The sequence below is a fragment of the Myodes glareolus genome, chromosome 13 (genome assembly GCF_982192425.1).
Source record: "Myodes glareolus chromosome 13, mMyoGla1.1, whole genome shotgun sequence".
Taxonomy (NCBI): domain Eukaryota; kingdom Metazoa; phylum Chordata; class Mammalia; order Rodentia; family Cricetidae; genus Myodes; species Myodes glareolus.
This window is the reverse complement of record NC_142038.1, coordinates 21,528,506-21,553,621: the sequence shown is the minus strand read 5'-3', so window position 1 is coordinate 21,553,621 and position 25,116 is coordinate 21,528,506. Positions and strand designations below refer to the sequence as shown.

At 41.5% G+C, this 25,116-nt stretch overlaps 1 protein-coding gene and 1 long non-coding RNA gene across 2 annotated transcripts; one reads left to right on the top strand and one right to left on the bottom strand.

The window, feature by feature from the left end:
* The first annotated feature begins 9,264 nt into the window (after positions 1 to 9,264).
* Positions 9,265 to 18,223, top strand: LOC125390623 (uncharacterized). Its single transcript, XR_007228825.3, has 4 exons — positions 9,265 to 9,722; positions 11,407 to 11,546; positions 16,959 to 17,133; positions 17,943 to 18,223. It is a non-coding gene; the product is annotated as an uncharacterized LOC125390623 (long non-coding RNA).
* A 4,387-nt stretch (positions 18,224 to 22,610) lies between these two features.
* On the bottom strand, positions 22,611 to 24,700 carry Mc4r (melanocortin 4 receptor). Its single transcript, XM_048419663.3, has one exon. It carries the CDS (start codon positions 24,138 to 24,140, stop codon positions 23,142 to 23,144), a length of 999 nt encoding a protein of 332 aa, XP_048275620.1. The 5' UTR covers positions 24,141 to 24,700; the 3' UTR covers positions 22,611 to 23,141.
* Positions 24,701 to 25,116: the final 416 nt, after the last annotated feature.

The following is a 25,116-nucleotide window of genomic DNA, read 5'->3' as shown; positions in this document are numbered from 1 at the left end:
CAGGATTGAGTGAAGGAGTGAGAATCTCAGAAGTAGGGGGCTGAAGAGATGGCTCAGTGGTTAAGAGCATTGTCTGCTCTTCAGGAGGTTCTGAATTCAATTCCCGGCAACCACATGGTGGCTCACAACCATCTGTAATGAGGTCTGGTGCCCTCGTCTGGCCTGTAGACATACACACAGAATATTGTATACATAATAAATAAATAAATATTTAAAAAAAGAATCTCAGAAGTAGAATTCCTGATAATCTAAAATATGAGGAAAAAATAAATTCAAGACTGAATGAAAGGTCTTTTCAAAAGTTTTGATGTGCAATAAATAGTCTTCTGAAAACATGTCGGATGGCTAATAACTGACAATAATCAGGGTTTTATGATCCCAGAATAAAATTTAGTATCTGCCCTGAGATTTGTGTTTGAGTTTAGGAGAATCAGGAAAAGCTTAGAAGTAAGATTTTTATCTTCTGTTCCAAGGACATTGTGACAACGTGCCTAGCTTGCTCTGTGAATGTATTTGGAATCTAAATCTAATCACATGCAGACTTGATGATAGGTTTTCTAAACATTCAAAGTGGGGTCGATTAAAAAAGCCCTTAGATGATTAAAACTGTATACAAAAAGAACAACAAAGGCACCACAGGCTGCGGCTCTCTGCACCTGCTAGCAATTCAGGATGAGCAGGAAGCGGGCAGAGAGGGAAACAACACCCTAAAATCGCAGCTCAATAGAAGTTAGACAGCCCGAGCAGTGCAAAAGCCATCTCTACCACATGCCCGGGTGCTGAAAGCATCTCTAATAAGGTACAAAACCTGGTACCACCATTTCTACACCAAACTGAATCATCACTTTCTGCTTTCTGTATAGCCAATAACTAATGAACCATTTCTGTTACTACCGTGCTCAGATGAACTAAAGAAAGTATTGTGCATTATTCATATTTGTGTGCCTGTTTTCTAATGTGCATCCAAACATGTTTCTGAGGAATTTTACATTGCAAAATCGCAAACAGCCTTCGAGCGCTATTTAATTTTAATGTAAACATCACAGAGTTGGGATAGTGGTTGCTTATAATGGTTGTTGAACAGTACAAGGAAAAAAAATTGATAAATATATTCATAATGCCTACCGAAGAGGCTTTATAACTCTTAAGAGAGTCATACTGACTAAGACATGCTCTTTCCTGGAAGACAAATGTGTTAACATGAGGACAATCTGTGTTGCCTTTCTGAAAGAAATGGGAAAGCAATCACACTGCTACTTGATTGGCTTTCTGGAGGCTATGCTGAAAACTCACAAGCTGAAAGAGGGGAGAGGAAATCATTTTAGTTTTCTAAAATCATATTTGTTTGGGTGAGATATTTTAGAAGCACACCATGTTAGTGGGTTGCCTAGTTAACTGAGACTGCCTCAGCTTCATTCTAAAACACACATATTCCTCTGCCACAGTTTAACAAGAAAAAAGAAAAGTAGTTTATACATTATGGTATATGTTCTTTCCAAACAGAGTACTAAGTCACCTGATTTAATAGTCATATCACCAATGATTGAAATTTATTACCCTTACTTTATAGATAGGGAAACTGAGGCTGTGGTAAGCATTAGACATGGGGCGTAGGAGAGACTTGCAGGTCTTGGACAGTTCTATAACCATTAAAATTTTTGTCACTAAGAGAGACATACACAGATCTAATCTACATGGGGAGTAGAAAAAGACAAGATCTCCTGAGTAAATTGGGAGCATGGGGACCTTGGGAGAGGGTTGAAGGGGAGGGGAGAGGCAGGGAGAGGAGCAGAGAAAAATGTAGCGCTCAATAAAGAAATTTTTATCACTAATATGTATATTTGAAAAATATTAAGAAGATACTGTGGTAGAAGACCAGAAATACTGAACACGACAACCCTCTACAGTCCACAGCATAGCTCTTCCTCACGGGGACTACATTTACACAAATTCTTTGCTGTTCACTCTCTGAATCTGATGTGCACATTGTCACACTCCTGTCCCTCCTCCCTCGTCCCCAGTCTGTCCTTTTGACCAAGGTACCTTGTCTGCTCTCTTCTCGTGTTTTTAGAATTTAAAAGATTTGACCTTTTCTTTGGAGATTTCTTTGGAATGTAGATGTCTCTTTTTCCAAAAATTAAAGAAAATTTTAACAGAACTCTCTTTAAAAGAGGAGTGTTAGAAATAACACCCTAGGGTTCGTTTTCAAAGGAGCCTTGAATGAAGCTACAAATGAAGTCCAAACACCACAGACCTACTAATGCCTGCTAGTGTATCTATCCACCTCCTAAATTCTACTAAGCTATCCGCTTATCCAAACTAGAAGTTTAGAGTCAAAACATACAGCCAAACTTGCCTGTGGGTTCATGTGTCTGATACGTTTTAACCTAAACAGGATATAAAAAATGTAGATACAAACTTGGAAGTAGCAATAAATCTTGTTTGAAACTGTGTTAGTTCAATGACAGTAGACTTGACTATCATATGAATCAGTTCTGAGTATCACAGTTGTGCGTAGCATTGAAATACTGGGAACACATACCCAGGCTCCTCTAGTTTGCATCTAAAAGGTGGTTCTCTAACTATCACCCTGTACACTTTACAAAGTCAACAAAAAATGTGAAACTAACTGAAAACACATTTTGAACTTGGAATGTCTGCTTCACACAGGGTATAAGTAATTTCACAGCAGCTCTCAGTGACTAGACAAGTTTGTGCAATCGTTTCTTTTAAGTGAATGAGAAATAATGACCAGAGTGATTGCACGGACAGCCTTGAGCAATAACCAAGAAACGTCGAATTCTAGGTGCTTCATGGAATGCCCAAAGCCCCAGAATATGGGTCTCTTCTAATCTGTCATCATAAATCTGCTAGGTAGTGGGAGTCTGAAAAGCCATTAGAACTCTTAGCTGGTAAGAACAGTTTCTAAGAATGTGAAACCTGGTACCTGTGTTAGATCTTTTGTCACTAAGACAAATACCTGAAACGATCGTTTTCAGAGTAGAAAGGATGGACATTTCTCATGATTTCAGAAGGTTTGGTCCATGCTAGCCTAGCTCCATCATGTGAGGTGATGTGAAGGTAGAACATCCTAGCTGAGAGGACACGGAGGTGAGCAGCTCATCTCTGGCATTTGGAAAGCAAGAAGTAGAGCAGGTAGGAGCTGGAGTCATGGTTTGTCTTTCCTGCGCGTGTCCACATCCGTCTGTCTCCATTTAGTCCATGCTTCTTGTTTTCTTCCACCTTCCAATAATACATCAAGTTATGAATCAATCAATGGATTAATCCTTCTATGAGGTTGTTGTTATGTTAAAAATAAAACGCCACAGATCCTCGAGTGGTAGCAGTGGGCAGCAGGCCATAAGACCACGGTGGGCCATGAAAGCAGCAGGACCCACGGCCAAATGTTATGGTTTAGATAAAATGCTGCAGTTCCCTGAGGGGTGCAGCGGGCAGGTCACGAGGGCCAGGGGGTCCTCGGCAGGGAGCCAGGAGGCGGGTGAGAGACAGAGACCTATTAGGCACATCATACAGAGAAAGTGAGTACTTATTTAGAAGGTTATGGAGGGGAAAGGGAAATGGGGAAGGGGAGAAGGGAGAAGAGCAGAGAGAGAAGGTAAAAGAGAAACAGAGAGGAGGGGAAAAGGGAGAAGTGGGGAGAAGGGAGAGAGGCAGAAGAGAAATGGAAAGGAAGGAACTCAGGCTGGAAGCAGAAGGAAGATTCACTTATTTCAGCAGCCATAGGAGGGAGTGGGCGGGACTTGTCTCTTAAAGGTACAGGACAGACCATTACAGTAGTAGCTCTCGTGATCCACCACCTGTCAGTGATAGGATTCATCAGCTTGGGATGAAGCCAACCTCCATGAAGGTGGACTCACATTGTGAATGGTATTATCGTGATTTCTTGGAGGGGCTTCTCTCAAAAGAACACAGTTGAAACTCTGATGAGTCCCTTCAGTGCTTGTATATACAGATTAAGATAAAGCCAAACAATGTCAATATCAAGCCATAAACAATTAAAGGAGAAATATAAAATTGCAATTCTAGTTATTAGGATGATTTAGGGCTAGGCACTCTTAGAGACATCCATTTGTTGTGAAAATTAAACTGGATGCTACTTTGTTGGATGGAAGAATTTTTGAAAACATTTACAGGACTTTTGCTCATTAATTTTTGAGGGCGATATTTTAGCTTATCAACTTAAAAATTGTTCTGAGAGTAGAATTCCTTGTCATTCACTTTTATCTCATTACTGTGGTTTCCAGTTCATCTCTAGGCACAAATTCTACTTGACATCCTGTCTGATTATCCAGTGCTTCCCATGAAATAGCAATTAGAGAGAAAAAGGAAAGTAACATTTAGTATTCACAATTGTCACAGGAAAAATTAGAAACCACCACAGATACTACTCATTTGGCTACCCAATGTGTTAGATCTTTGCAGTTTCACTTCCAAGATTTTATTTTGTGTTCTGAAACCTCTAACATTTTTGTTTTCCATTTTTTTCAATGCTATGCTCTTTAGACATGGTAAAAGTACTATTAAAACATTTTTCATACTTGGCCTTAAAAATGGATGGGTAATCTTCATTATCATCTTGACTGCATTTGAAACTAAGTGGTGACACTGTCAGCATGTTTGTGAGAATGTTCCCAGAGAAGTTTCCAGAGGAGTGCAGAGTCACCCTCAAGTGTGGGTGACCTCAACTTATGCACTGGAGACTCAACTTATGCCAGCATTCATCTCTCTCTGCTTCACACTCTGGTTGTGGCAGGATGAGCTCATGATAGCTAGAGTGGTTCTTTTGCCCAGGTCTTCCCTGCCTTGATGGTCCATACCTTCAAATCAAGGCAAAATAAACCCTGTCTTTCTTAAGATGATTTGATAGAGCATTCTGTCATAGGAACAAAAGTACCTACCACACACTTACTATGTTTTCTTCTTATAAAAAAGCTTTTACTTCAGCCCATAATGTAATCAATTGCCAGCCCATGTCCCTTCAAAGGTCAGATCATACTGCGTGGCACATGCAAGGGTCACTGGCAGTAAGATCACACAGTTTCAGTACATACTTCTCCTTTGTTTTCCTAGTGCTTAGCTTCCCACACAGTCCTCTGTAAATTTGGAGGGGAAATGTGAAAAGTCTGATATCATTTATGTGATAAAAAAGAAAGAAAATCATCAACTGTCATACTGTTTGAAAAAGAACTTAAGGAATTCTAGTTCTGGTGCATCATCTGAATGCATTCTCTTACTTATGAATAGCATCAAAAATGAATTAAAAACAAAAAAAATGAAATAATGCCCCCCGACATTTGCTTTAACAATGAAAATGCAATGTATTATTTCCCCAAAAAAGACTTCAGAGATTCTGAAAACAAATGTACAATTTTAAAAATGTTTATTTTCTAGCTGTGTTGTCTCCCAGAAATTGCACCAGACCCAGAGCGGAGCCTGCATTTACCTCCAGATTATACCCCTGGCCTGTAGTAGGCTTCACATGGCTGCAGTAAAAACTGCAGTGTTGTTGGAGGCTGTTCATTCATTTCTCTGCCACCCAGACTCTCGAAATAATCACACAAAAGTCTGTACTAATTAAAACACTGCTTGGCCCGTCACTTAAGTGTATTTCTAGCTAGCTCTAACATCTTAAATCAACCCATCTCTATTAATCTGTGCACACCACAAGGTTGTGGTCTACCAGCAAGTTTCCATCATCTATCTCCTCCCATGGTGGCTACATGGCATGTCTCTCTTGCTGCTGAATTCAATTCCTGTTTCCCATTCATGCAGAGGACTGTGATCTGTGAGTCTACCCCTAAATAAATATCCATTATTATACTCAATTATGAGCTAATGTGGGATTATTTTGTAACTTTCATCTTCACTGCAGATGCAGGTTGGGGACTCTCAGTAAGGTCCATGGGCCTGTAGCACAGTTCATAGTGAAGGTTACAGAACCAGGAGGAAACCATGTGATCAGACCAGATTCTCTGAATGTGACTGACAATGAGAAGCCAATGATAATGGCACTGGATTTTGATTCTACTGCATGTACTGGCTTTTTGGGAGCCTAGTCTGTTTGGATGCACACCTTCCTAGACCTGGATGGAGGGGGGAGGGCCTTGGACTTCCCACAGGGCAGGGCACCCTGACTTCTCTTAGGACTGGAGAGGGAGGGAGAGGGGAAGTAAGTGGGGGAGTGGGAGGGAAATGGAAGGAGGGGAGGAGGTGGAAATTTTTAATAAATAAATAAATAAAATTTTAAAGAAAGAGGAAGACCTGAGATAGATACTCTCTGTGGTCCTAAATACCAGTCTCATAGAAAGGACACCTCAACTCTGTTAAGATGTAATCTTCTATTGAACACCACCTCTGAAAGATAAAAGGGGACTTAAATTTTAGAAATAAGAAATATCAAAGAAACAAGGAAAAACTCAACCAATGAACTAACTCCAGGTACAGAAACCTCAGTAAAGAAAGGAAGCAACATGAAACAAACAAGACAACATGTATAATCCATAAATAATTAACCTCTAATAATTGTATCTAATGAAAATTATCAGGAAGAAATTCCAGACAATGAATCAAAAGATGTTTATGAGTCTGTTCAAACACTTAAAAAAATAGGAGAGACTGCTTCAAGGGAACAAAAATGGATAACTGAAATAAGGAAGTCAGCCAAATAGTGAAGAGAGACTCAACACGGCTGAACAAAGCCCAGGTTGGAATGGCAGTGGAAATGAAAAACTCAATGAGCTGAGTAGAAATCCGGGTTCCAAACCTCACCACTCGAATGGGTCATGCAGGAGAGAGAAGAATTCTATTGCTCATAAAAGTTAGTAATAACTTAAAAAATATAAACAGAAAGTGGGAAAGTCTGGAAAACTATGTTAGGAACTAACCTCCAGATTATGGACATGGAAGAACAACACCATAGCTAAGGGAGAGAGAATATTTTCAAGATAATCATAAAAAATCTCCCAAGCCTACAGAAAGAGATGCCTACCTACATGCAAAAGGATCACAAAACTCCTAATAGATAAGACCAGAAAAGGAAGTCCCACTACATGTTACAATTAAATATTAAACGGACAATGAAGCATGATTAATAAAAATTCAGAGCAAGATATTGGGGTTCAACCTGAAGGTTAGAAAAGTAACAGTCAGACACAGGCTCTTACCTCTACTTCAGTCTGAAACGGCAATCCTGCCTTCAGGAATCTCAGAATGACATTTTGTTGACTAAGAGCTGTTTCCTCCTGTCTTATAATCCTCTCTAAGTATAGGATTAAAAGTATACACCACTAGGATTAAAGGCATGTACTGCCCAATTTCTATGGCAACTAGTGTGGCTAGTGGAAATAAAGGTGTGTGTCACCACTGCCTGGCCTATAAGGCTGGCCAGTGTGACTGTTTTACTCTGACCTTCAGAAAAGCTTTGTTCATTAAAAATACAAGAGAAATACCACTACAGGACAATAAGAAAATTATTTAAAGCCTCAAAGAGAAGGGTCAACAGAAACTCTTAAAACCTAAAGGAACTGGGAAATTATATTACAAGTTCAAAAAGACCACAATTGTTAACCCAGACTCTATACCCAGCAAACTATCTACTAAAAAAAGGAGGAGGATAAAAAAAAAACGTTAGGGAGAAGCATACATTTTCTATGATTAAAAATTAATTAAAGGGATTTAAGGTCACTAAGCCTGATCTACAGAGGCTACTGGAAGGAATACATTGGTTGAAGACAAGAATAAAAACATGCATGTGGCCAATGGGAGTAAACAATACAGAATATTGACCAAAAGAAGTCTAAGAAAACACCTCGGAAACTGCAAAATGATGAAGCGCCACATTGATTTCAATAGTGCACCAGTTTGCACTCCCATAAGCAGTAAATAAACATCCCCCCTATCCCCACATCCTCATTGGCAACTGCTGTCATTTGTTCTCTTCTTAACGGCTAATAATATTACACGGTGTAAATGTACTGCCTCTTCATTATGCATTCACCAGCTGATATATAGGCGGTTTCCGTTCCCTGGCTATTGTAAATATAGCAGCAGTGAACATGGGCGAGCAAATCACTATAATAACAGTATGGAGAGTCTTAGGATATAGAGAGAGCTCAGCAGGCAGGAGCACGCGCTCTTGCAGAGGACTCCGCTTGTCTTGCATCCTTGTCAGCGTCTGCTGTCATTTGGTTTTTGATCTTGGCCATACTGTACAGGGCAAGATGAAACAGTGTTTGCAACTGATGACTCGTTCTCTCCTGTTTTATCATTCGAGAACTCTCTGTTTAGCCTATTTTAAAGTTGAGCTATTTGTTTCCTTGGTGTTTAGTTTTTTTATTTGCATATTCTCAATCTTAACATGCCATCAGATTTATAGTTGGCAAATATTTTCTTCCCATGCTATGACTGCTGTTTCACTTGAATAATGGCATCTTTTGCTGTACAGACACTGTTTTAGGAGGTTCCTGTGGTCCCATTTGTCAGTTGTTGGATCTTAGTGCCTCTGTTTCTGGCCGTACATTCAACCCCCATTTTCTCTTCTCAGATTCTGGGTGTCATGTTTTAGGTTGAGGTCCTTGATCTGGATTTCTAACATGGGTCCTGGTTTGGGGTCCATGCATTTCTGGGGCCCAGCATTGGGTGGGGTGTTTGTCAGGCATGAGGTGAAGTAGCACCTAAAGTTCTAGCCTTTATGAGGTCATAGGTTGGGCTCTGTTTAGCCCTGGGGCCCAGCTGAGTAGGATGGTTCATAGTCTGGTGGGAGGTGGCCTCTTCTTAAAACACTAATAGCAGCTCCTAGGGTATGTGTGTTTGCCCTAATGGGCTGACTAAGTTCCTGTTCTCTTCCCCTAGTCGTATATACACAGCTTCAGCTGAAATGCCAGAGGAAGCTGGTATTTTTAACCCATTCATTTGGATACATTGGTAATTGTTTCTGCATTAGCTCATTACATTTTCATACAAGCATGACATTCTATGATAGTCACATAAAATTATATAAAAATATAAAAGCTTTTAAAAGTAGAGTCCTACTTTTCTGTGATTATTTCACACGGCAAAAAAAATAATTCAATTCAGGAAGCCTAAAATAGAGTAATAGAGAATATTGACGGTTCAACAAGCAATGTAGTGTGTCACAAAAGGCCTAGGGATGAACAGAACCCCGTTCTTAGTGACATCACTGTATCCAGCTAACAAAGTATTGCACCTTCCTCGTTTGTAGAATGAGGAAAATCATACATAGCACCAGGGGCTGCTATCAGCATGAAAAGAAGAATCTACCTGCCCACCAGAGTATGAGCGACCCAACCCAGCTGGACTGCAGGACTGAACAGCCTACCCCAGAACTTCATGGAGTCTAGTGCTCCGAGCAGGAATTCCAGAGCCACCCTCATGCCTGACAGTCAGTCACCTTACCCAATGCTGCCCCCTCCACCCCAAACACATGGAACTCAACCCAGGACCCTTGTCAGAGATCAAATTCAAGGACCTTAATCTAAAACATGACACCTCAAGACTGTTAGAAGAAGAAGTGGGGCATGGGCTTGAATGTATGGCCACTAGCACAGACACTAAGACCCAACAATTGACAAACTGGACCACAGGAACCTAACCAGCATCAATATAGCAAAAGCTGCCATCATTCAAGTGGGGAGGCAGTCTACAGAATGGCAGGAAGATCACCAACTACACATCTGATAGAGGTTTGAATCTAAGATCTAAGCAAAGCTCCCTCCAGAGCATCCTTCTCTCACACTTGCCTATGTGTATGAGTGCATGCCCCCATACCCCTTGCTTTGCCAACCCATTTCCTGCCGTCTCATTGACTATTGCATGTGCACTGTGCACCACTCCTCCATTTTTGCTGCATAAACATGGCTGTGGGTGAATCAGCAACCCTCCTCCATGTTTTAAAGCCTACTTTCTTGGTAACTGATGCTCCAGGTCTCCTGTTCAGAAAATAGGTAGGGCATATGGAGTTGGCCTTGACAATGTGAAGACAAGTTAGGTTTCTTACATTCTTAAATGATGGAAAAAGGTATCTTGGTCTGGACAGAACAGAAGTGAGGCTAGACCTTCTGAATGTCCTAAACTGTCTTCCAGTCTGTGCTGAGTTGCTCAGCTTCTTCCTGGCAGGTCAGAGTTGGCAGCTATAATTCATCTCTTAGTGCTTTGGAGCTTTTGAAAGTTTGATTGTTCAGAAGAACTCTTCACAGAGGGACTTCTTTGTGTAACTAGGGGAAAATTAACTTAATAAAAACAGCAACTACTTACTGAAAATCAGAGGAAAATGATTTAGCTGTACTACGGAGGGTTCAGTAAATATTCTGTGTCTTCCATCTTCTAGACTGTATTGGTTTTTTTGCCTCTGGAGATGATCATCACTAAAGCTGGCTCATTTTGAGGAAATGATCTTATTACTCTGATCATCTACTGCTTTTGTGCAGCTTGTTAATGTGAGATCTGAATTCTGTTTCTAGACCAGTTCCCATTTTACTTTTATGTTCCCATATGAGAGCCAAGTAATCTGATGTCACTTCCAGTAGTTTACTGGAAATTAGCTTTTGCTTTAGGCTTCTATTCTTTCACAAAAATCTCAGCCATCTTCAAAAGTCCAGTCTCAAATAAAATACACCAGATCTCTAGTTGGAAAATTGGCTGAATACTGTTCATGTCTTTTGTTGCTAAAATGATTGACATTTCATTCTTTAGAGCTGACTTTTCATTTGACTGCAGTAATGACACCACCTTCACTGGTATTTCTTTCTTTCTTTCTTCCTTCCTTCCTTCCTTCCTTCCTTCCTTCCTTCCTTCCTTCCTTTCTTTCTTTCTTTTTTGCCCCCCACCTCCTCCCCTCTTTTTTTTTTGAGATAGCGTCATGTGTTCAGGGTGTCTTGCAGGCTCTATGTAGCCAATGCCGGCCTTTAACTGATCTTCCCATTTCTCCTTCCCAGTACTGGGATTATTTGCTACCACATGTGCCCTACCGTTTCTATTAATTCTAGGATCATTACTTCATGACTCAGTTTAATAAACTCTTAAACTGTATTTCTTCTCATATTAGTTTGCTTGTTTATTATTTATCTGTCTATTTCCTGTGTGCAGGAGGGAGTGTGCACGCCACAGTGTGCATGTGGTGGTCCAATGACAACTTTCAGGAGTTGGTTCTCTCCTTCTGCCACGTGGGTCACGGGAAGTGAACTCACTTCATTGGACTGGGCTGCAAGTGCCTTAGCACACTTAGTTGCCGTCTCATTGGCCTTTGACCGAATATGCTTCTAACAAGGCTTTCCACCTGGTTTCTGTGCTTTTGTTTTTTGTGTTTTCGGTTTGGATGCCCTTAGCAAGTTTCTCTTCAGCTCTTACCATAACCGATTTCCATGCTAGGTCCTTGGAGTTCATCATGGAAGAAAATGAAGTTCGTTGCACTCTCACATTATTAGGTGTACACGAAGAAAAACAATAAACAGGACACCTTGGTGATCAGTGTGCTTCATTGATCATGGTGGAGAAAAGAGTCGAGAAAGGTAAGGAGCAACAGAAGCATTGGACTCTGATTGTGGGCTTGCGACCTTAGAACATAGTTCATGTGACCTTTAATGAGTGTCTATCTCAGCAAAACTTGGAAGAAGTGGGAGCGTCAGCTGTGTGCATATTTAGGGCTTAGTTTTCCCAATAGACAGTGGAAGACCAAGGCAGAACTCTTTAAGTAGGTGTGGCCTGATCTGTCTGATACAACCAGGAAGTCCTGCAGGCCCCCTGCTGTTCTTTGGCTTAAGAAAGGGCAAGAGCTGTGGGCATTCATTCAGGAGAGAGGTAAAGTGATCTGAGGCATGGCTCAGAAGAATGCCCTGAGGATGCTTTGTTGAAAATAAGCCATCAATCATCAGGCTTAGAAACAAGGGCTTTTCTTCTAGTTGACAGTCCTGTGATTGAGTGTTGTAGCAAGATGGTTACAAAAAGAGGCACATGTTGTGTCACCCAGCTCAACACCCTGTTCCTGGTGTCTTTGAAGTGGAGTGGAAAATGGAAAGAAGTCAGTGGTGACCTATTGAGGGTTTTTATTTTATAGATATTTTTTATTGATTTCATTGAGCTATATATTTTTCTTTTCTCCCCTCCCTTCCTCTCACCTCCCCTTCAACTCTCCCCCATTGTCCCCATGCTCCCAATTTACTCAGGAGATCTTGTCTTTTTCTACTTCCAACTGAGTTCTCACTGATGAACTAAAAAGACCCAGGTGCCCTCACTTGCTATGGGAAACGCACTGGGGCTACAGGTTCACAGAAGAACTGGGTTCAAGGCAGATTTGTCATTTTAGGATTTCCTTGGGAAATCCAACTATGGAAATTCAGAATGGAATTGAACACATGTCTGTTGTTGGCAAAGCCGTCAAATGTGAGAGCTCTTAACGTATCAGCAGTGTTCAATGCTTTGAGACCTTCAAGGTTATCAATTGACTGAGCACAGATAGATTAGGAAGTGCTAAGCTATAGAAAATCCTTTGAGTGTTGAGGGGAGAACATTCAAAAGAGCAGGATGTTTGACACAGGGGTCAGACCAGGGGAAAAGAAGCACACACAGTTTGGAATCATGATCATTGTACCTGGTAGTTGTGAAGATTTTGGTCATAACTGAAGGAGCAGTTACAGTGCTGTCTTAGGGTTTCTATGGCTGTGAGGAGACACCATGGCCACAGCTACTCTTATAAAGGAAAACATTTAGTTGGGTTGGCTTGCTTACAGTTTCAGGGGTTTTAGTTCATTATCACCATGGTGGGAAGCAAGGCAGCATGCAGACAGATTCGATGCCAAAGAAGGAGCTGACAGTTCTTACATCTTGATAGGCAGACAACAGGAAGTGGTCTGATATACGGGACATGGTTTGAGCGAATAAAAGACCTCAAATCCTCCACAGTGACACACTTCTTCTAGCAAGGCCATAACTACTCCAACAAAGCCACGCCTCCTAACAGTGCTACTCCCTATGAGTTTATGGGGGCCAAGCACATTCAAACTACCAGAAGTGCAGAAGTGGGATTTACATTTCACTGGGACCACATTGGGAGACAATAGACAGGACAACAGGCTGCAAGGTACACTGAGGGGTCACTCAAGTGCTGATCTCCTATTCTCTATCAATCTACACGTGTGTGTGTGTGTGTGTGTGTGTGTGTGTGTGTGTGTGTATGTGTGTATCCCAGACAGGTATGTAAAGTTAAATAGTTTCTCAAAAAGTCTACTAAAGCAAACCAAATCAATTCCATCCTTTTCTTCCTATATTTTCTGAACATTATCATCTCATAGAAACTGGGTTTCTTTCTATGGCTCCTTAATATGCATCTCAAAACTCAGACTTACAAGCCAGGCTTCAAGTACCTAACCTTCATTCACAAAACACACCAATTTAACTCAAGTGAAAGTGTAAGGTTACGAAAGTTTGGAATTGTTGTTTCAGGAAGGATGGGCTAGAGAATGAACAGGGAGGGCAGAAAGAAAATAAAAGGGAACAGAGATTCTTATGTCTTTAAAATTTTATAATTATTAATGAAAAACAAACACATAAGTTAATGGATTTCCCTGTAATGTATTGATGCATAATTATGTTATGCTAATTCCATTAAACCAGCTCTGAAAAATGGAAATTAAGGGATCTCTTTCAAACCCTTTCTACAAGGTCGCTATCCTGATCTGAAGCCAACTAAAGACACAATAGAAAAAGCAAATCATAGATGTTTGCCCTGATAAATACATGCACAAAAATTCTGAAACATATACTAGCCAATAGAATTAACCACCCAACAAAAAGATTATACCCCATTATCAAGTTTTTTTTTAAAAAAAACAATTAGAAAGCAGGTGAACACCTCAAGACATAGGAATATGCCAGACCCCTCAAAGCACAGGTTACAAAAGCAGAAACAAAGATTGGTCTATCCACATGGAAAGCTTCTACACAGCAAACAGAGTAGGCAGCTGCATAAAGACACTGCCTAAAGAATGAGAAGAAAATTTGCCTTCTATATCTGGCAAAGCTAAATATCCAGACTATATAAAAAGCTAAAAACCTCAACATACAAGCCCAAATAATTCACTTACAATGAACAGTGATCTCACTAGGTGCTCCCCAAAAGACATGATGCAAGTGGCCAATAAGTGTGTGAAAAAGCGCTCCATGCAGCTAGTCATGATGGAGATGCCAATGAAAGCTACAGCAGCATCTTACCCAAGTCAGATGGCCGTCGACAAAATACACAGCGAAACAAAAATGTGCTAACAAAGAAGTAGATAAGAGGGAACTTGTCCTCACAGTTGCGAGGATACAAATTAGTGCAGCCACTGTAAGAGTGAATATGGAGGCTCCCCAAAATACCAAAAACACCACGAGCATGTGATACAGCCTTCCCCACCTGGGCGTATTTCTAAAGGAGATGAAATAGCATATTAAAGAGATATGCACATTTCAGTGATTATTGTGACCTTATTCCTAATAACCAAGATATGTAATCAACTGAGGTAATTCTTGGCAGAAGAACAAAGAAAATGCAGAATTCATGCATAGCAGAATACTATTCAGCCGCAGAAAGAAAGAAATACCATCGTTTGTGGAAAAATAGATTGGAACTGATAGGCGACAAATTAAACAACTAAACCAGGGAAAGGAAAACAAATGCACCATGTTGCTATTCGGATGTGAAAGCTACAAAGGTAGCTTCATTGAAGGGAGAAGAACAGTGATTCTGGGAGCCCAGGAAGAAGAGATGGATGAGGGAAGGAATGGGTAATGGAATTTATGATATAGATGGAGAGCTCTGTGGCGCAGTGTGGTGCAGTAAGGATGAGCTAACATTAAGTTTTACTGTTTATTGAAGAGATGGTTAAGTGTCTGGGCTGGAAAGGCTAATCACCCTGACACTCTATGTATGTACTGAATATTACACAATATGCCATGCTATTATCATGCTAGTTACAAATAAAATTTAAAGTGTGTGTGATTTCGAGTGAAATACAGAAGACATTGTGATATTTACAGGAAATATGAATGTGTTGCTTGTAGTGGTACGTATGTGTGTGTGGGGGGGCTGTACTTATCAGTGTAAGTATGCATATATGCACATGTGGGTGCATATGAGTATGGAGGCCCAAGATCAACATTGTTTGCCCATTCTTACTCTCCATCTCTATCTTTTGGGATAGGGTCTCTCTCTGAACCTGAAGTTCACAGATTTGTCTGCATCCGTTAGTCAATGAGTTTCAGGAATCTGCCTGTCTCTGCCCCTTTCATGCTGAGGACACAGGAGCCCACCCCACCCCTTGCCTTTTATGTGGCTTTCAGAACTCTGAGGGACTCACATCCTTGTGCTTGTGGACACTTAACCAGCTAAACCAGTTCCCACTCCAGTAATTATTATTAATTTTGAAAATTCAGTTTACGAATGAGGTACATTTAAATTTATAGCAAAATGTTAATGTTTTTTTTTCTCTAGTACAATTATGACCAAATCTGTTGCTACCTTTTCACTTTTGAAAAGTCCATGGTGATGTGAGCCACACAGTGAAGTATCTCACTGTGTTGTGTTAGATTTAGTATCAAACCGTAACTGTCGTTTGCAATGCAGCCCCTGACCAGACCTCGCTGCAGAGATCATTAGCTAAGCTGCTGAAATTTTCCACTTGACTTCATATTTGAGGCTCCTCTAGGTGTCTCTTGACAGTTAACACTTCATAATTATAAATGGTGATTATTAATTCGCTAACCCAGGGGCCAAATGTGACAGTTTCTACCTCAGAACAAAGCTCCCCTTCTGTCTCTTCAGTTGCAGCACTGAATGGCTGTATCTTTAGGAATTCTTTATTTGTTGCATCAAATATGTTTTTTTGTTTGGTTTCCTGCTGGCTAAGAACATTTTTTAAAGCCAAATGCATTGTGTTTACTCCTCAGTGAATGCATGAGATAGTATATGTGACACCCGTCTGAGTCGTGAAGCATGACACCAAAGTAGGCGTTAAACCCACTAGCGAACAGCAGCAGTCGGACGCAAGTGACGGGCTGGAACAGCCTGACTTCCTCCCAGATCTTATTTATATCTCAGTTGGATGTTTTGGGAAAGTTCAAATTTTCTACAGATTTAACACAGACATAAAGGCTTTCTTTTATTTATCCCACTTTCTCTGTGATGGGTTGTCAGGACATCCATGTCCCTCTCTCTGTCTCAGCTCTTCTAGGACCAACAATCAGAAAATCCTTCAGTGTGCTTTGATTAGTTACTGGAATATGACTGTCCATAGTAAGAAACCCTACACTAGCTCTACACTAGACAGACATCTGTATTTCCCAATGCCTGTGGCAGCACGTGATGAGATAGTGATTAGAAAAGTGAAGGCCAGCATGCAGGAGCTGATCAGCAGTATATCTGTGATTTGAACCAACAGTTCTGAGAGATGCTCTTTCTCTCTTCTCTTATGTATCTTGAATGTAACTGGGCAATATCAATTTAGATAAATGACATCTTATGTTAACACTTAAAATTCATGTTGTAAAGGTTAATGAGTATTGATTATTAGGTTAATCGATCATTTTATTTTTGGTGCAGTTTGTAATTAGCTTTTTGCAATATTGGAATTAATACTGCAAATTTCAAAACAATTTGTATTATTGATGATACAGAATTGTCCTGTGTGTTCATGCATACCCCTGCATCTATTATCTAACTGCATTCATTCATAACAAAAGTCAAATCCAAATTAAATTATCATATGTACTTAATCCAAATCTCAGCATGTTGACCAATGTGTGGTGCAACTTGTAGTATATCTATCTACTTATATTTAAAGCAATAATAATAATTATTATTGTGCTGATTTTTAGTGCCTGTGTACATTAGCCGCTGTATATCTCTATATCCTTAATCTTATTTAATTGCCTTTTATTCTTTTGAGATACAAATCAGGCAAACATTCTGCTGCCCAGCTGATGATGAAGAAACTAACCAGTAAAATCTTCCAGTAAAGAAAAGCACCCACATTTCAGGGCTAAGTCTCTGTGACCGGGAGAGGTGGGTTGGTTCCGAAGAGAGAGAGCCAGGGGCTGCTCCTGCTTCCTCTGTGCAGACAGGTGACAATGCGTAGTTTCTCTGTGTATACTTCGATGTTGCCTCAGCTGACATTTAAGATCTGCTCTCAGACTGGGATAGACCCCTCTCATAGCATGTCCAAGCCTCGAAGCTCAATTCCCAGCACAGGAAAAAAGATCTGATCTCACTTAAAATAATTTCATTGACATTTGCTCTTTCCCCACAAACTAACAGTAATACAATAAAAGTGGAAAATGGAAAGATGGGTGTGTCAGCTACCAGAAAATTGTGGTGAGATATTTCCCCATTTCCTGTCTACCAAAATTTTTACGACAGGCTAGGGATGAAATAATGTATGAACATTGGGGTTTTCTGGTCTAAATATGTGGGATGTTACATTGGTGGCCTTTAGGTTGCTGGTCCCAGAAGGCAAAGTATGCTTTTCGGTATCTCAACCAGACAGTCCCACTTCTACAATAAATTATAATGACAAAATCAAAAGACATATTTTGGTTCATGATACATATCCCATACACTCCTTGGAAGCAACTGATCAATTTACATTTGGAGGTAAAAGGACCCAGATAGAGCCTTTGGTCCTGCTGCTTTGTGAACAAATTCGAACACTTTTCTTTAGAAACAACCTGATAAACTGATGTTTTTGGTGACCATTCCTCAGTCAGTGCTCCCTATAGTGCTATAATTAAATTCTTAGTGATTATTTTGTGGGAAACCTTTATTCTTCTTCTTTGGGAATATTCTGATAACAAACACATATGTTTGTACTTCAAACTGCCTGACTTGATCAAATTTTCTTTATTCTATTTTTCCTTTTCTGATGCTGTACTAGGGAACTGTGATGAAAGTACGTCGCTGGAGCCTTGATAACCATGCTGCATTATTTCTGCAGCAAGTGGATGCTCTGCTTTGATTTCTAGTGGATGCAAATTCTATCCAGGAGGAATCTGTGAAGTCGATGGGCAGCGGGGTATATTTCTATCTCAAACCCATGAAGCAAAATACTGGGCTAAATCTGGGAACTAATGTGACTTTCTACGTTTAATTTGGGTTTGCCCTTTTGGTTTCGTATTACTGTATCACAACAGAATAGATTTAGTAGACAATAAAACATAAAAGAAGTAAGGAGCATAAAGCCAGTCAGGGGTATTAATTAAGACTCTCTACCATGTACAGTATTGGTTTTTAGACTGGTAGAACTATTGAAGGACAAAATAGTCTGCAGATCTTAAACAGGTGGTAGAATAACACTCAATTAGTAGGCTGATAATGAGCAGACTGGGATCCTGTATCCTTCCTTCCCTTCTCAGCAAACAGAAGAGAAGACACTCGCATGATGGAGTCAGCCTACTGCCCATGTTTCCTAACTGCACCAATGCCGTGGAATCTCCCTCCAGAAACATTTCAAGAAGACACACAGTGCAAGTGGAAGCTATGCACAAAAGCTATGTGATGCTTTTGAATCACGTTGTAACCTTCAGTCACCACAGACAGAAATTCCAGAGCCAACAGTCAGGTTAATGGCTATTTAAAGTCTCGGCTCAAGCATGCACATTTTATGGATTTATTTGTTTATTTATTTATCTGCCCATCTAGTTCTTTTCTTCCCCAGTCAGGTTAACATAACTGATCCACGGCCTGACAAGCATTCTTTCATTATTTTTCTCTTGCTCATGCATTACTTTTCAATTCCCTTCTCAACTAAAATGCTTATGTCCTCACTCCACGAGGTCAGTGCTCAGATGCTTTCAGCCTGTAAGGCAGACCCTAGACTCCAGGACACTTTTCTAGGAGGTGCTTTGTTGCTGCAGAGGAGAGGGTGTTGCAAACAGAAAATGATACCTGGATTCCCACTTACTAAAACCCATATGTCCTCTCTCTCCGATGCCATAGGCACGATGCTTCTCGTTTGTGTTAAGTTTAATTCCTGCAGTGTGCTTCGAGACAAACAGCTCTTCATACTGTCACTGTATGGGTCAATAGTGAATATTACAGTAAGGACAATTATAGACTAATTTTTCCATCCCCAGTAAGGTCAGGGTGATCTGATGAGGCAGACCTTAACCTTATTCACCTGAGCTGTGATTTTGTATCTATAATTAATTGTAGATTTTCTGAAGGATAGCTACAGGTTGCTTTTGCTACATTCCTATGGGCGGCTCAGTTAAGCCCAACTCATTTCCTCTTCCAATCAATCTCAGTGACTTCCTTTGTCCTGCCTGGAAGACCACCCAGTGGGCCAGGACACAGGTAGCACCAAGCAGTCACACTAAAGGAAGATTCAGTCCCAACTGTGAATAGATGGAGCATTGACGATTCCGGGGTGAGTCTCCCTGGGAAACCATTCCCAGAAATCAAGCTCATTTCTTATTTATGATTTGTAGTAGATGTATTTTCATCTATCTTATACATCAAACTCCATTGGGAAAATAAGCATAAGAGTCCTATTTCCAGAGGAGATTAAATAAAAATATGGGAGGTGGAGCATGCAGAAAAAGTCTATAAAGGGAGCCAGAAGTGTGGACCTGGTCAGGGCATGGCAATCAATCTGTACTCTAAGTATCACAATTGGGTAACATTGTCTCAATGTGTTCCCATTAGAGTCAGGGGCACAGACACAGTGTGCTTTCCCCATTGTGGTGTCGTCCCTGTGATTCTCTGTAGAACATTTATCCACTCTTAATATATTTAAAGTCCTCTAATGGGAGCAAGCTTACCCCCACATTTGCTCCCTCCGGCAGAGTACTGTCGTGTCTTCATTTCAGGCAGGTCAAGTTTCTTAAGCCCCCAATCTCCATCTCAGCCCTTACCCTACGCTCTCCCCTATCAAGATACAAGTGTATTTGCTCTAGCCTAGAATTTCGGCCATGAGATCATCACAATGATCCTATACCAGTTCAGTTGGAGAACTCCAAACTTCACTGATAGTCAGCTGGACATCAGGGATCACTTGAATAACGACTGTCTCTGTGCAGAAATCTAGATTTTTCTTTTAAAGAGAATGAGGAAATACTATCCCCAGGCATAATTTGGAGCATAGAACAAGCTAGAAAGAGACGTTCTCAGCATGGGAAGCCCCTGAAGCCCCACAGTATGTACCAAACATCTCGAGAGCCTCATGGTGCAAGACTGGTCCACAACCAGTGGGTGTGCTAACACCCCAGACAGCTCTAGAAAAAACCATGTGAACGTGAAGGAAGAATCAGGACTTCAGGTGATGGCGAGATGTCTCAGTGGTTGGAAACACTGACTGCTTTTCCAGAGGACTGGGGTTCAATTCCCAGCACCCACATGGCATTTCACAGCTGCCCGTAACTCCAGTCCCAGGGTACCTGAAACCTTCACACAGATATATGTTCAGGCAAAACACGAATGCACATGAAAAATAACTTAAAAGGATTTTTTAAAAAAGAGTCAGAACCTTCTTCTGAACATCTGAGATGTTACCTGAAGAGGTGTAGAAAGAGAATAGTTTGGAAGGCTCGATGCTCTAGAGACAGAGTGTGCATATGCTTTTTATATCTATAATCTCTGGATCTCTCGGGGTCATTGCATGAACCAAGGAACAAGCACAGTTAAAAAACAAACCCCCTGGGTACTCCTATTGTTTTGAGCTCTATGTCTTACTCACCTTCTGATTTCTATTTTTTTTAAAAAAAAGTAAGATAATTTATAAAGTGAAAAAGTTTCAAGTTGGCTGATAGTTTGGGAGGTTGTAGCACAGAACTGACTGGCCTCCTCGTGCTGGCCACGTGGTGAGGCAGCTCCTGCTGGGCAAAAACACTCGTCTTAGGACCTCAGGGAGTAAAAGAGAGAAATAGGAGTGAGCTTACAGTCCCACTGTCCCATCCGAGAGTGTACTCCTAATGACCGGAAGTCTTCCCACCAGGTCACATCTCCAGTTTTCCAGTAGCAGCACCCTGGAGAGCAAGTCTCCATGCACGGGCCTTTGAAGGACATTCAGGATCCAACTTCAGCAAGCTTTGTTGGTTGTATAAAACCTGACATTCATTTTTGTTTTAAAATAGAAGCATTGTGACACGGTGAAAACCCAGCCTTGGAACCACTCTCCATTGATTCAAGGTTCTACTGTGAAAATTACCTCCTGGGGGGGGGGGGTCGTGAAAAACGTCTACCCCTTCTTCCTATGGGCCCAACCACAGACACACATATGATTCCAGCAAAGTTTACCCTGGGCCCCAAAGAGTTTATTAGGCTTCCTCGGAGCCTGAGTGAGGAGTTACAGGTTTATGAGAGTGACCACAAAGCAGTCACACTGGCAAGTGTTCACCCACCTTGGAGGACATCTTCCCTATGGGTGCCCAGAGGATGCACATTCTCCTTTTTGTTTTCAGTCTATATACTGCTGCCTCTGAATTCTATTGGACCAAACTGTGTACAGATGCCTGAGAAAAGTATCCACCCAGATACTCAGTTGAGGAACCAGTGACACAAAAGCTGGTGGTGATGTTGTGTGCAAGGAAGCACAGCCAACCTTGTGAATCTGGTGGCAGTTTGCCTCAGAGGACAGCACCTTGAAACAATTAGCTTCACCATTATACTCTGGTGTGTATTTGCACAGGAGTGCCTCCAGTGTTTCTTATGCTTATAATCAATATCTCAAACGTTTGAATTTTAATTCAGATGTCCCTCTGTGAAGCATCTTTGCCCGTGAGTTGGAGATGCTGTCAATTGGACCACACAGGAAAGTCTGCCACTAGTCCTCGGCCTAACACCGATTTTTATCTCTTTGATTTTTACAGTATACACAGATTAGAAAGCATAGATTTGGTTGCTTAGTGACCACACCTATAGTATTATTTTGGAGAAAAGCAACTATTCCCATCCCCAAGACATGACTATAAGAACACCAGCTATTTTATTATACCCTCCAGGACCCATTGTGTGTCTTCCTTCCATCGTATCATGTGCCAGCAGCACAGGGTCCCACACTTTAGCTGTTTGCAAACACTGTCCCAAAATGTGTTGTGATGTGAACTTTTGGAATGTTAAATGCTTGATCTTCAGCACTAATACTCCAGCTCAAAAAAGTAATCAGAACGTGAACAGAAAGCCCCCTGCATATGAAATGTGTAAATAATCATGGTCAACTCTAATATGAAATGCTGCACTTCTCGATGCAGTGGCCACTTTTCTGGAGGTTTCTGTGGACTGGATCTCTGATTAAGGGATCGAAAAGAATTTATTCTGTTTGGTCACGTATGCTTGGGGATCATTTGCCATAGGGGATTTCAGCATAGCTTGGGCAGTTTAGATTTGTCAGGGCACTTTCATCTTAATGGTGGACATTTCTCCTACCCCGGCTAAATTGCCTATGTGTACTATGAGGCTATCGCCTTGGAAAAATGCATGTGGTGAGAAATTCTGTCTTGGAGAAATGCATGTGACCCAAACCTCACTTTTTTCTCAGTAGCTGCTTCTTTTCCTTTTTGCTTTCTTTTATTTAAAGAGAAGTATCAGTATATTTAAACAGAAAGGATAATAGGTAAGCTTTTATTAAGTTGCTTGAAATTTCACTGGTGGGGATGGCTTACAGAATGATCGAGCATCTAGTTTTTAAACATTTTCCTTATAAATAGTGCAATCAAGCATCTGCAGTCCTGTGGGGGTGATGCATGAAACAGTTGAGAATATATTTAATAAGGCTCTGGCTTCTGTCACTACAGAAAGGACAAGTGTTGAATCTTGATAAATAACAGGAAAGAGACATTAGTAAACTTTTAATAAGGATGTCTTTCTTTTCCCTTTTTTTTTTTTTGGTAAATTCATAGCGCAAACAATATAGAACATAGATTAGCATTTGACAAACCAAAAAGTAGCACATGACATTAAAAATAACAGGTTTAGACTTTTTCATATCAAAAGCCATAAACTGAAACTTAAACAGTAGAGACTTTCAATCAAAGCAATACACAGGAGAAGCAGCTGTTGCCAAAGCACATTGCTCAGGTGTGCCAGCGTGAGAAAGTCTGCAGGGTCCTAGTATTCCTAGTACGCACTCAGTCCCCACTTAATACCTGCCAGACAAGTCGCAGATGCCTCCCAGGGGGTAGAAGCAGATGATTTCTTTGAAGGTTTTCCTCAGTTCTTGACTCCGGAGGGCATAAATGAGGGGGTCAATGATGGCATTACACATGATCAGTATGAGATACAGGTTAAAATGAGACATGAAGCACACACAGTATGGATTCTGGGGGCAAGAGATATAGAACAGTAAGTGGAGGAAGAAAGGGGCCCAGCAGACCACGAAGACTCCAATCAGGATGGTCAGCGTAATTGCCCCCTTCATGTTGGCACCCTGGCGGATGGTACCAGTGCCGGGGAGGACAGCAATCCTCTTAATGTGGAGCCTCGCCATCAGGAACATGTGGACATAGAGAGAGGCCATGAGAACCAGCATGGTGAAGAACATGGTAATGAGGCAAATGATGACAGCGCTGCTGTCCGAGTAAATGATGAAGAGGATGCCTGACACCGTACAAGCTGCCCAGATACAACTTATGATGATTGCTACCCGCTTAACCGTCATAATGTTATGGTACTGGAGGGCGTAAAAGATAGTGAAATACCTGTCCACAGCAATGGAAAGCAGGCTGCAAATGGACGCGAGCAAGGAACTACAGATCACAGAGTCAATGACATTATCAATATTCACGGTGAAGCTCTGCGCGTCCGTGTCTGTGCTGTTTAACAGGGTGATGACGATGGTTTCCGACCCGTTTGAAACGCTCACCAACATATCTGCCACAGCCAGGCTACAGATGAAAAAGTACATGGGTGAGTGCAGGTTCTTGTTCTTGGCTATTGCCACGATCACTAGAATGTTCTCCAACAGGCTTATGACGCCCAGAGTCACAAACACCTCGGGGGACACAAAAAGTTGCTCGTAGCATCCTCCATCAGAGTACCCCTTCCCCAGGGACTCGCTGGCATTGCCGTGCAGCCCGTAGCTGCTGCGGTTCCAGAGGTGGAGGGAGGTATACATGCCATGGTGGTGGGTGGAGTTCATCTTCCTGCAGCAGCTGGATTCGAATTCTTGAATTGATCCAACCTCCTGGCCAGGGAAGCGCCGGTGATTTTCTCCCAGGCTCTATGTGTGTGTTTGTGGAAGTTGGGAGACTGCAGTTGGCGCCTGCTGTGAGCGCAGTCAGAAGCAGCCGCGGGGCTTGCAAAGGAGTTGTTGGTCTCTTCTGGACTCCGCTCTGCTCACCTCTTTAGACACCCGGGCTTCTGAATGTTCATTCTCAGTTGACCACTCCGACGTTTGCTTTTGTTCTCGCTGCCGTTTTCTTTTCAGCCTTATTCATTTAGAGTCTTTTCAGAGTCCTTTTCCTGAGAGTCGCTGTACAGCTGGGAGCCGCAGCTGCGTCCCCATCCTCACACCGGAGCCTCTCAGAAGTTCAGTTTCCAGCGGGAGCATCCCTGGGAGCCAGAGCAGCCTGGTGCTGGCTGCTGATTTCTCACGGTTTTATGGAGAGGGGAGACTGCTCTGAATGGCTCCGCCTCTGCTTCCTTCTGACCAATCCATGTTCAGTGGTTCTGAGACACCGATTCTGCACAAATAGCTTACGGGGGCAACTCAGTGGCCCAGGAAGGCGGGGTGAGAAACAAGCAGCATGTGAGACTCTGGATTTTCCTTTCCAAGTTGTAAGAAAAAAAATGACTTGATTGTTCGAGCACATTCTGTGATATCACTGAAATCATCGGGAATCGGCCCAGGCTCATTCTTGCTTCAGACATGTGTGCGTGAGGGTAAAATCAAACGAATAACACGCTGTCCTGCGCTCCTAAAGGAAACGCTGCCCCTCTGTCCAGGATCCCCCCCACCCATGAGTGAAGGTTCAGTTTACAAGACGCAAGCAGTACTTAGTAAGATAGGGAGATACGCTGTGGATAATTAGAGTTCAGCCAGGAGTTAACGCCGGGTTCACTTCTTGAACGCTAGTAGCAGTGTTTCTCCGCAGCCGCAGTTTCTGCAGTAACAT